The 13,135-nt window shown below is 39.6% G+C and overlaps 1 protein-coding gene across 1 annotated transcript in view; it reads right to left on the bottom strand.

The window, feature by feature from the left end:
• Positions 1–13,135, bottom strand: part of cntln (centlein, centrosomal protein) — an 82,559-nt gene that overhangs the window by 58,297 nt on the left and 11,127 nt on the right. Inside the window, exons 6-9 of the mRNA XM_086156195.1 lie at positions 12,915–13,094; positions 11,409–11,542; positions 10,616–10,778; positions 9,951–10,172 (exon numbers count right to left, since the gene is read on the bottom strand). Of these exons, the coding sequence (XP_086012321.1) occupies positions 9,951–10,172; positions 10,616–10,778; positions 11,409–11,542; positions 12,915–13,094 (699 nt within the window). The remainder of the gene's footprint in view (positions 1–9,950; positions 10,173–10,615; positions 10,779–11,408; positions 11,543–12,914; positions 13,095–13,135) is intronic.

The following is a 13,135-nucleotide window of genomic DNA, read 5'->3' as shown; positions in this document are numbered from 1 at the left end:
ATGAGAAAAAAACAAAAATAAATGAAACCTTTACAGGAAAAAAATTAACAAAAAATACAAAGTCTTGAAAATAATTATCGAGCATCTATCAGGGATAATTAGCACTAATAATCTTGACAATCAGGATTAATTGATAGAGGAAGTCCTTGTCATATGAATCCGTGTTATTGACCCCATTTTAACTGATCCCTCGATGTTAATATTCCATGATGTCACTGATAACGTAATTTCTGTTAAGACATTCTTTTGGGCCTTCTCCCATTTTGGAACAAAATAAAAGTGCCTGTAAATAAAAACCATCGCAGACAAAATGCATAATCTATTTCTGCTCCCAAGGTGACAATACTATGAGGTCATACACTATGATCATGAAATATTATATTTGACAATGAAATTTGTCTTCAATATTATTACCCGGGAGATATCAGAAAACATCCTGTTTTATCCTGCTAAATATTTTGAGCATTGTTGTGGAATATTTTATAGATGAGCAACAAATTTTGCTTGTGCTTTTGTGTTTCTTTATCTGATGACAGTATCACTGGCTTGAGGATTGTAGAAGAAACATTTTCCTCTTCTTCACTTCCTCGATTTTCTCTCCCTCCATTTTTCACAGGGGAGAAAGAAGTCACTGTAACTGATAATTTCACTGGCACGACTTGTGTATATTCGAGGCTGTAAAAGCAGGACTTGTTTAGGATCCTGGGGAATTGCAATGTTTTTTATGGTTTCCTTTCTTTTACATCTGTGCATATCCACACCAGAACGCATTGAAAATACAATATGTCTATCAGTGTGATGTCCCACACGCCTGATTGATAAAGGAATGTTACTGCATTCCTCAGTCTTGTAAACTGCTATTCTCTGCTGGCTCTGGAGTCAGGATTCAGAGAAACGGGTCCAATCTGCTCTATGACATTTTATAGAAGGAAAAAATTGTAAAATTAAATCTTAATCTGCCAATTAATATAATCATACCATCATTCAACTTTAAGGTATGCTATGGCAGATCCTGTTCTATTTTTCATTCGACTCTACTGCTTAAAGAAAAAAAATGTGATTAGACTGACTTTAATATTCATCAAATACTTTTGGTTCAAAGGCAGGGGGATTCAACACTTGCAATCCAGATACAAATCTATAGAGTTCCTTTTTTTCAGTTTGTCAAACAGTATGGCAACCATGAGCTGATCTATGTGTCTCATCCATCTAGACGATCACATTGAAATTATGGATTACATCAGATTACATTCACAAGCTCAAGAGTGGACTGCCTTAAATGAGCCCATAGACTAAGATTGGCTGGTTTGGTTTCTTTAGATAATGGTACTTTAAGCTGTCATAAATAAATATAAAATGTGTTTTCAAAATTCATGCACGTCCACTAATTTTAAAATATGAGCAGCATAATCAAATTGTTCCATTTTGTGATAATTATTCATTGGTATACAAAACCAGAGTAACGTCCGTGTGTGTGTGTGTGTGTTTGTGTGTCCTCGGGCAAACAGACAATCCTGTGAAAAAGGGGAAGCATATCAAATAATGTCAATAGTAATTATTAATTTTGCACAAAATAATTACATTGCATGTATATAGAGGGTGAACAGAGGCCCGCTCACAGCAGCTATAATGAGGAAAGTGGTATAAATCAAACAATGTATCTTCAGGCAAGCTTTAGAGTGGGAGAGGCCATCTAGAAACATGTCCGGCCAAACTTCTTAGCGGAATACCGAGAAGATCAAACGCTTCTTTTTGTTCATAATGTACTGTTGAAGCAGTAAATTAGCCAGTGCCTGAGCCCAAGGCATGCGTGAAACTAGCAGCACACGCCAGCCTGGTCACAGAAGGAGGGGCATTTGTGTGTGCGTGTGTGTGTGTCTGTCTGTTGGGGCGTTCAGGACAAAGGTTGGCAGAGGAAGGGTGTGATGAATCACATGATTCTCAACAGGCCATCCCTGTGGCTTTCATCTGATCTGAGCAAAGTGATAATGAACACATGTGAGCATGTTGGTACCTCATCCTCACATTGTCTTAACTGGCAAATATACAATTTTTGTGGTTGCTGACATTACTATTCTCATGACAGAGCAAGTGTGTTGAGGGGACATGTTCTCTGGTCTGGGATCAGAAACAACATCACGTCTCCTCAAGTTGTTGTGATTCACTAAGCTACTTTAAAACTGTCACTTCAAAATCAACACGAGCAATCATACTCCATATCAGCGCTTGGCAGAAGATAGCTTTGTCCAGTCGAACAATTTACATAGGGAACACAAATTCCAGCATGGAGATGCAACAGTGTGATGTTAAATGCGTTTTTCTAATACGGAGAAGGCTCATCTCCATAGTATAATTATGGATTGGCTGGCAACAAATAACTGGGGATTAGAAAAAGAAATAATGTCGATCAATATTTCATTGATAACAGTTTCAGACACTGGCAGAGAGGGTTGAAAAAAATTGGCTCAGTCTTATACAAGAAGGCACGAGTCAACTCTAGCCCACTGCCTATTGGAAAGGCGGAGTCATTTTAACGTCGATTTCACCCTGTTGTTGGATGTCATTCATTGCAGTGATAGTTAGGAGCCTTAGTAAGTTCTTTGTCTTGTCATTGACAGAGATCTAAATCCATGCATTTGTGACAATGCGATTCGATTATCGTAATGTCCTTTTTATCCTCGCTGTCAAAGTAGTTTCCGAAGCCAGGATATTGTTCAGAATGCAGCTGTGCATGTTCTCACCGGAGCAAGAAAATTTGAACATATTCCATCGATGCTGGCCTCGCACCACTGGCTTCCTTTGCGGGTGAGAGCAGACTTTTAAGTGTTGCTCCTCGCCAGTAAAATAGTCAATGGCATTGCACCATCATATTTATCTGACTTGGTGGAGTTGAAGCTGTTGCATGCAGGTCTTGACTTGTGTTGAGTCTTATTGTGTTGTTTTTGTTTTTTTTTCTTTGTTTTTATTTATTTTTACAGGCATCAGTGGTTAAAGCTTCCGCCTCACAGCAAGAAGGTTCCTGGTTCGATTCTGACAGCGAGCCTCTCTGTGTGGAGTTTGCATTTTCTCCCGTGTCTGTGAGGGTTTCCTCCGGATTTCCTCCAACAGTCCAAAAACATGCAGTGGGTTAATTGGAATCTTCCAGCCCCACTGCGACCGTGACAACGGGGTAGGCGGAATAGACAAAAGGTAAATTAATTCACAATCTAGTGTTCAATATTGTTATTTATTCATCCTTAATACTGCAAGATGAATACCATCAAGTAGATAGTTTTGTAGTTCTCTATGATTTTAACATTGTATGACTGTTGATATCCGACTGGCATTGAGCTCCCTCTCCTCTAATCAGAGGTGGGCAAACCAGTTTCACCCTACAGTGGGAGCCTGTAGATACTTGGGCGTTTCGAATGTACTGCAATTGAGACACATCATTAATGTAAGTAATTCACAGGAGTTTAGATTTATCCTTATAGACATGCAATCTTTTTTTCTTTCTTAAGAGTGTACTACAAAAATAAACTTGACATTCCTGAATATTGGGTGGCTAAACTTACGAGCATATCAGTGATATTATTACACCAAATAATAATGAAGATGCAATCAAAATCATATTTGATGATTATTTTATCACTGAATACAGTTCATATTGGCAGACACTATTTCCTTTTTCAGATAGGTCTGAAACAGAGCAGCAGTGTGCGTTCTGTTTCACAGAAAGACAGATTACACACACCCACACCCACACCCACACCCACACACACACACACTTAATCATGATTTACTGTCAACTTTAAATTTGTACGTACAATGTGTTGGTGAAACAAATCATCTTTTAGTGTTGTAAGCCCGTCAGTTTGATTGCTTTGAGCAATACGTATGGCAGTGACATTCCTGAATAAAGCAGCACAATGGATCCTCTTCTCTATGGCCGGGAAACATTGATCAGCAGGCCAGTGTGTTTGCGTCAACACTGATGAAGTACCTCGCATTGATCATAAATGTTTGAACCACAGAGTTTTAAGGAAGGGCTACAAGCCTTTTGTCTGCAAGTCCACTTTAAGTATGGGTTGCCCATATCTTTTATAAATGAATTAACACATCATGCACCCACCACAGCCCCTTCCTGGTATTCGCAGCGCCTTAGCAAAATATTTTTGAGATTTCTACAGAAACATTCTGAAGAACTCGAACTTTCAGAATCATTTGAAGTTAATTCACCCTCTCTACAAGATAAAAGTAAACTTTGGTTTTAAGAGTTTAGCAGTTTTCACTCAAAAAACAGCAAACAAGAACTGAGATAATGGCCTTTTCTCAGGCAAGTTTTAAACAGTCAAATCAAAAGTTCCTGTAAGGCAACTAAAGAAATTTGAGTTTTGAAGTATTGGCATACAAAATAGTCAATGATTCACACTTGGGTTATTACAGTTTTCTTATATTTTTTGAATATCACCTGACTATAGATGTTTGCACCTTTTTCTCCGATTACAACTTAATAAAAATGTGTGAAAGACAAAAAAAAAGTGGCTGCTGCATCTGCTGCTGTCAACAACATTTCTACCGAAATCCAACCAAAAACAGAGGCCTTCACAAGTGCACCAAGCAAAAAAGACCTGAAATCTGAAGGAGAAAACTGAACGGGGTGTCATCACCTTTTTTCCCAAAGAGTCCTGATTGCATTATCAGAAACCTGGCATCTGGGCGTGACCTTGTTAACTGCCAGGGTAATCAACTTTAACCAAAGGGGAGGAGAGGGGATGATAAATTATTAGTGAAGAAGATTTTGTTCATGTTTTATTAAATTGGCCTGTCAAAGGGGGTTGGTCAAATTATCTAGGGCCTCATTTACTGGAGGCCGGCCATATTGGCGCATCTGTTACAATTACTTATAATTTCCAGGCAGTCAGGAGGACAGACAGGGTTTTTCTGCATCAGCCACATAAAGCAATTTAGAAATAAACTGAGGTGGGAATGTCTCGACTTCTTCCTTCCTCGTAAAACCTCATTCCCATACTCATGTCCGTCAGTTAAACAGAGTAAACAGTCGGCACTCGTGACAGTGGGAAAAAAAGCAAAGACAGGGGAGACTATACACGAGGCTCAGTGAAAACACTGAACAAGGAAATAGCGTGAGATTGAAAGAGGAGAACATGCAGGTGCAGCTAGAAAAAGAGCAAGAGCTAAGGTGGGGGGGCTGCAGGAGGGAGGAAAAAAAGAGAAAAAGACGATCTTGGTAATTACAGAACACGATTAGGTTCTTGAGGGAACTTGTCTGGCACTGGCGGCTCTCACTGGTGAGGATGCGGCAGGCAGGACCATATGGAGGGAGGCTTGCGATTGTGTTCCCTGAAGCTCGTGACCCGTCTGCTGCCGAGCCCTTGAGCTGAATGTGAAATGAGACTTGCCAGGCCTAATGTTCTACACATGCACCATTTATGCCACAAAACAAATCTGATCACTGTTAATTATGGAACAGCTATAATCAGGAGGCCCCCCTGCCACACACACAGACACATACACATACAGCTACGGCTACATGCATACACAAATACACACTCAATCACTTTCATACACATCTGTGGAGGGACAGGATTTTAAAAAGTCATTGGGAGGCTTCAGAAATAAGGGCTAGAAGGTGCTTGGCCCCCACCAGGCCAGGTACACTTAGTATTCAAGATAGTGATTCTTCAAAGAATATGTGTGTGCATATATGTATGAGTGTGTGTTTTAACTGGTGTGGGGAGAGACTTTATAGAAGGACAGTGCACACTGAGTGGGATGTAGGGTGTGTATGTTTTTGTGTGCATGTACACAGCCCCGAGTCCTCCCACGCAGTCTGTTTGACCCGAGTGTGTATGTGCTTAAACAAGTACATGTATCTGAAGCTGCACATGGTTGTGCTTTATTAATGAGGCAAGCTGTGATACAACAGTGGTCCTCATCTAATGAGAGCAGTTGAGTTGGTAAAACACACCACTGGTGTCTGTGTCATTAGTATGTCTCTGGCCATGGACGTGGCTCGGCTCCAAGAAACACACTGATAAAAAACTCGAGTTGACAACATTATTTATGGGAACAAAAAAAAAAATTACATTTTTTAAAATTCCTTAAATATTAAGACATTACGGTTGGACTGGAATTTTGATTAACATATCACCTTTTTTTTTACTGACATTTAATTGATATTGCTCAATAATTAATGCCATTCCAGGATTTTGACTGATTCAATTAATAAGATTAAGATAAAGATTTGTTACAAAAAATTCTGATTACCCAGATTTATGCTCAGATGACTCAACAACAAGAGAAAGGGAAATAAACAGCAATTGCAATTGTAAATTAAAGTAGGTTTATAGGACAATCTAAAGGCCTCACTATAAGATAAATGACAGACAGGTGTGAACAACGGCTGTGAAAAAGCCATGTTTAAATAAAGAAGTGGAAAAAGTTAAAATTTTCCAAATGATTCTGTTTTCATATAGTGCTTATTGTTTCAGCATATTCTTTCAATAAAATCTTCATATTGAAATGTGTAATTAACACCACTGGAGTACAAAATAAATGGTTTCAAATAAAAAAAAAACTACCACTTCTTCTATCTGTAAATTAATGAGATGACAAAACTTTTTTTGGGAGAGAACTAACATGCCTGACTTCCTCGTTTCAATTGCTGATGAGAGAATAAGTGCTTTGAATGGCTGCCCACACAACAAACAACTTATCACTCATTTACTATGGTGAGGGTTCCAGAAAGCCTGAAGTCGGCTACAGATTCTAATGATGGTCTTTAATCACCACAGAGCTTTGACAGAGGCCAAACACCAAACTACAATAAGTACAATGATGCAGTTAGGGCAATAGTTGTTGCAAATGATTTCATGTTTACTCCCAGCTACTTTTCATGGCACTAATGAGAGATTTTCTATGCTTAAGATTGTGAGAGTGACCACCAAGCCTGACAATGCAAACCTCCTCAATCAGACATGCTACTTCAGTGTGTATGTACAGTATATATATATATATATATATGTGTGTGTTGGGGGGGCTGTTTATCAGCCAGGCCCTTCAGCTGGTAGATATTGGAACTGGTTGCAATAGCTGCTTTGAGATAGATTGCAGTTTTTGTTCAAAATACACGCACGCACGCACGCACGCACGCACGCACGCACGCACGCATACACACACACACAAATTATGGAAATTTCAAAAATTAAAAAAACAAAACTGACACTTAAAGCTTTGACTTAGCCTTTCCTTGGTGACTATTTCACTGCTTTCTGTGTATTTAGTTGTTTCAACAAAATCCATTCTTTAATTTCTTTTAAAATTTGGTTTTGGTCAAATAAAAAAATTGCATGAAAGTGTCACCTTACACTTTAGAAAACTAATGAGCATATGGAAATTTCTTTTCCATTGATCCAAACAACTTATTCCCTGATATTTATATTTACTTTTCCCTGATTATTAATAAAAACAACTGGTTTCCTTCCAGGAGCTCAAACAACAGAGCTTCTCGTTTAAAAAGCAACTTTAGTATCTAATGTCATGGATTGCTTGTCATTTGACGGACAGCACTTATCACACATATCGGAAGATGTAAAACCAGTGACAACCACGCTTGCTTGAGGAATTTGGTTAAGATAGAATAGAATTTTATTGATCCCTGGGGAGACTCCTTTAGGGAAATTGTGGTTACAATCTAAATGGATCATAATTATGTATGTGCTAGGGAAACCAGGGAAATATTCATATTATATTTATACAAGTATGGAAATAAATAAATAAATAAATAAATAAATAAGACAACATCAAATAAAAAACCTACACAGAGCAATGATGATTTGATTCATTTCTGATTTCAATAACTACATTTTGGGGGGAGAAAGACTGTTTTCTGACACACTACAGGTCCCTCTTCTTAATAATCTAATGTTGAATAATTGGTAATTTTTTGATTATTTAGGTTCTGATTTACTGATTCTTAAAGGTTATTTTCCATTTGACACGAACCATTGTCTTACAGTCTCGAAACAACTACGCAATTAGCTTTTATATCTGCATCAAGACATTTAAGTGACAGAAAAAAAAATCATAAGCAAATAATATGATGAACCAAGGTTATACTCAAATAAAGTGATGAACTTCTCAGTCACATTCCTAGGTTAGTAAAGCATTGCTACACTGCCTTTTAACAGTTAACTTGGCATTAGACAGGAGTGAAAAAAATTCAATCTTTGCTGCAAAGCATAGAAATATAACACAACATGGGTGTTATTTCTCCACCCTCACCCCCACCTCAGCCCCCCAATCCACCTTTATCCTTCTCTCCCCGCCAAAACCACTGCGGGAGGAGTGTTCAAAGCCGTCATTCTGGTCCATATTCAAATGAGTGCGGAGTCTCCCCCCTGTGCTCCTGTTGCGATCAGCACTTTGATCACCTCTGATGGTAACTTCCACCAAAACATTTAAAATTAAAATCAAATCCGCCTTAACAACCTGAGCATTAGAATTTACCAGGTGTTTCGGAAGGAAGTTGTTACAGAATTTGCGATTATATGCCCGAATACACACACCTTCAGTTCAACACGCAGACAAACGAACACACACATACGCACAACCTGTCAGTGAAATTACAGAGTGGGAAACAGAAAGCCCTCCTGACTGAGTGTTATACCTTGGGATACCAGATCTGTTCACTTTGATGTCAGTGGGTAAGAAAGTTAAAGAAACAAATCAGTCAGACAGGAGCTACATGTGTTCGGTAAACAAAAGTTCATACTAATTCTAAGCAAAGGTTATGCAAATGATAACTTTTGCAATTAAACCTTGGTCCTGAAGATGTGTGATATTGTTTGAGTTTTTCCTGTGGTCAAGAGACATGTAGCGAGTGCATCATCAGTATGGTAACACAAACTGACCAATGTGGATAACGCTCATACTACATATACAAAACTCACATGCACATAAGCTTGCATGGAGTCTATGAGACACACATAGAACTGCATACACACACAGCACGTCCTCTAAATACAGTATTAATTAATGAGGAAACACTGCATTTAATTACCTGCTAAATTGTCCATTAATGAATCACTGCTAGCTTAATCAAGAGGGGTAAGTGACACAGAGCATTACAACTCATTTTTGAACGGACATCTTTTAGGCCCAAAGTTCCCCGGTAAATGTGTTTCACCAGCTCAATGTGGAGCTCTACAACATTGAGTGGTCGCGTGATCAAAGATACCCAGCTTCAGACACCAGTTACTATTCCAAACCAAGTCTCGACACTGTAGTTCAAGAGACATTAATCACCGTATCGTTTTGAGTTGTTGAAGGGCCACTTCAAATGTGGTTGAAGCGTTCGTTTTACAACTTGGTCCTCCATTGCCTCGAGGTAGCTGTTCAAAGCTAGCGAGCAAAGCAGTATCGCCGCTGATTGACAGACAGGGACCTGCATCACGTTCCATGCATGAAGACGTTACTTGTCTCGAATTAACTAAGTCTCTCTGTCGCTTATCTTTCTTCAGTTGCTCCCCAGTGTGTTGCGTAAATGACTTCCAAGCACTTGGGCAATTGGAGAGAGGAGAAAAAAGGAGACGGATGGAGTGAATAAGTCAAAGAGCACAGGCGCGCACAGGACTGAGAGCGAGAAAAAGATCAGATAGCGGACATAAAAGACACTGATGCTTGGAGAAATTGACAGATCAAGGGTGAACTACAGTCATATCAAGAGAGCGATTCATAGTTAAAAGACCACCACCACAGGCCTTGATGGGGTGCACAAGTTATTACTTTGCCTACTAATCAACCGCAGCACCTACTCATTGGTTCTGTTAAGGGAGACCACATTATTCAAGGCATTACTAATAACAGACCTGTTTGAATGTACTATGAGACTTTGACAAAAGAAGGCCTCTGTGAGGCGCATGGTGAAGAATTTCAACGGTACTCACCTTTAGGTTAGTTTGTTTGTTAGGTAGAGGGTAACTTGTTGAATGCTGAGCATGTTCTTCCTGCAGTTGCAGTTGCCTCTCCTGCTCTTGGAGCTGAGCCTGGAGCTGCGCAATTTGCTGGTCTTTCTGAGCCAGCTGGCCGCTCTGTTCCTGGTAATTCTGGCGGAGCTTGGCCTCACTTGACACAAGGGTTTGGTGGCACAGACTCAACTCATTGTACAGCTGTCAATATATACAAATGCAAGGAAAAAAACGTTTGGGCTGGGGTAGAAGAGTACCTAACGGTCCATGGTAATAGGAGAAAATCACTTCAATAAAATGGCAGAAGAAAAATCAAAGAATAAAAATAATTAAGTCACAGAAAAGAGGTAAAAAAAATTGGTACAAAATATATAACATATGAGTTTTAAGGCTAACGATAAACACGTGCCATTCTCTCCTCTGCCTGGCACAGTGCTGTGCATGGCAGTCGGGTACAGAAAACCCACCAGCAGTAACAGGATATAGGAAGAAAAGGCTCTTCAAATAATTGTAGGTTGCAGCTAGCATGGAAATAAATTACCACAGCGGGTGAAGCAAGAGTGGATTGCAACAAGGTGGTTACAATAATGATGACTTAGAGTTTTAGTGTGTGTGTGAGTGTGCATGCGCTTGTGTGTATGTACCCTCTGACAGGAGGTGGTGTCAGCAGTATGTGCTTCTTCTTGGTTCCTTAGGACTCTCTGTGTGTCTAGGTTGAGCCCCTCCAGTTGTTTGATCAGATGGCTCTGCTCTGCCGCATGTTCTGTACTGTGTTTGTACAAAGTCTGCACTTCTGCAAGCTTACATCTGCAAACGCAACGACGCCACATGTTACAAGAACACGTATACAACATTCACGGTCACTGCCGCCGTCTATGAAGCCGCCTTTCTTTCCGATCACCTGTCTGCATTTTGAATGGAATTACTAAAAGTATTCCTATAACTTCAAGATATTTTAATCGCCCGGCTAAAAGCTAAAACCTTGAGAACAGTCTCCAGTGCTCCCGTGCCAATGTGACTGACATGTCAGAATGTGTACGCCATTAAAACAGAAAAGTGGTTAAAAAAAAAAAAAGGTTGAGATTACCTCTAAGGCCCCTATGGTTCTCACAGTTTTTATCATATCGACTAAAGCTTAGCCAAAGCCAGCCCGGTTTCCCTTTCTCCCTCTTTTAAAGCACATCCACTATGCAGGGCTTATCAAGTGGCTTTAGAAGAGCCAGGGTGAAAGATATCTGTCACCCCCAAGCCTCATGGCATAGAGAGCAATATACTTATTGCATCTTGTGATCCACACATTAATCCAGATGAGGTGAGGTATATGTTATAACCTAAACAGGACAGTTTCATACTTCATTTAAACAAAATAATTGCCCCAGTTTTGCCCTATTAATTAAGGTTTCTTGGGTGTATCTTGTATGACTTGTTGGGTCTCACCGAAGTTGGATGAGCTGATCCTCATTTGCTGCAGCTTCCCTTTCCTTAGCAGAGAGATTGGCGGCCACACTGCTACATTGGGCCTGTATTCTGAACAACTCCTGACAGGCATTGTGCAACTCCACTTCTAGGTCCTGATGAATAATAACAGCAAATAAAAAAAATGTATAACCTAATGCGTAAATAAGTGTGTAATGATGAATTCCACTAATGGATATGTAACAGCCTTGATAACGGCATGATATGTTAAAATGCTGTTTTTAGGGGGTGGATTTTGCAGATTGGCCACTCTGACCGCAATATACCCTGTCATGCACTAAGAGAAAATGGCAAAGGAGCATTTAGGGATCACATTTAATTGGTGAGAATAATTCACTGTGCCAGTAAAGGAACTGACCCATTTCACTGTTTGTGCTACACTTACTTGGCCTTGTCATCATTGCACACTAAGGGTGTTAAGTTTAATTTTTCTTTACTGGAGAAATTTCATTACAGCAAAGTGTATTTTATTGAGTGTATTGCACAGACTCTTGTTACTGATTTTCTATTCCGTAGTTATTTCTGCTAAGTTCTTCATTGGTCCAATGAAACTGGTAATCACTTATAATAAATATGATTTCCGACACTGGCAGCACAGCAAACAATTCTTCCGTATGCAAGTAAAACATCTCTGTTCTAAAAGAAAACTGCAATGTGATTCAAAATGATCCTTTCACTTCCACTCTTTTCCCCAAAGATGTTCAACCCTCTAAATGAATGTGAAATACCTAGAAAACCTTTGTGATGTAAAACTAACTGGCATGATGTAACTGCTGTGCATCCAACATTCTCCTTTTCTATCTTTCAAATGAATGTGTAAGACAAACACTGAGGAATAAGTGGAGTGTCTTTTGCTGTGATGGATGTGCGCAGACTGGTTGCTGGGCTCAGTCCAATCCATGTGTAAGTTATTCTGCAGACTCATTACTCAAGACATCCTGTCTCATTCCCTATGACCATACAAGACCTATTTTTCTTCACAACCATAATATTGTAAACAGAAGGGAATTGTGATGTTCTTCGACTGCCTCTACTCCTAAGTCAATGCAGACATTTGGTTTCTGAGAGAGAAGGTTAAGGTAACCAGGTACATCAACTGGTTAAAATCAACCACACAATGGAGATCTGGATATTGCCACAGTCTAATCAAAGTCTACACATAGGCGTACATTAATAAGATATTTACAGAGCCATCAATGCTGGTGGTAAGGCCAGTGGGGCATTTTAACAATCAATAAGCTTTTATCCAAAAAAGAAGAAACATATTTTACTCAATGAAACTATTTTACATTCTAATAAATGCAGTCACTGTATCTGTAACCTCCCCCTTGATTGTAGACTTACGTCAAGTAGAGGAATTTTGTAAGGGACCAGATATTTCAAGGTATGTACAAATACTATGTACTAGGACAAGGCCCATCCTGCACAACTTTGTGTGAGGTATGTTTTTGTGTGTGATATTCAAACCTTAACTCTGGCCTGAGCAGAATCCCTCTGGCCTTGCAGGATGCTGTTCTGCCTCTGTTTTTCCTCCAGGTCAGCAAGTAGGGTGACACAGCGGGAGCTTAATCCCTCTCTCTCCTCCTCTAGAGCCCACACCACCTGCTGCTGCTCCTCCTCTTTCTTTCTATACTCGATCTTCATTTCCTTGAAAAAGAAGGGTTCGTGTGTAAAGAGCAGAGTGGGGG

The sequence above is a fragment of the Fistularia commersonii genome, chromosome 12 (assembly GCF_037954325.1).
Source record: "Fistularia commersonii isolate RoL2024-O1a breed Wild chromosome 12, RoL_Fcom_v1.0, whole genome shotgun sequence".
NCBI lineage: Eukaryota > Metazoa > Chordata > Actinopteri > Syngnathiformes > Fistulariidae > Fistularia > Fistularia commersonii.
This window is presented reverse-complemented; position numbering and strand designations above follow the sequence as displayed.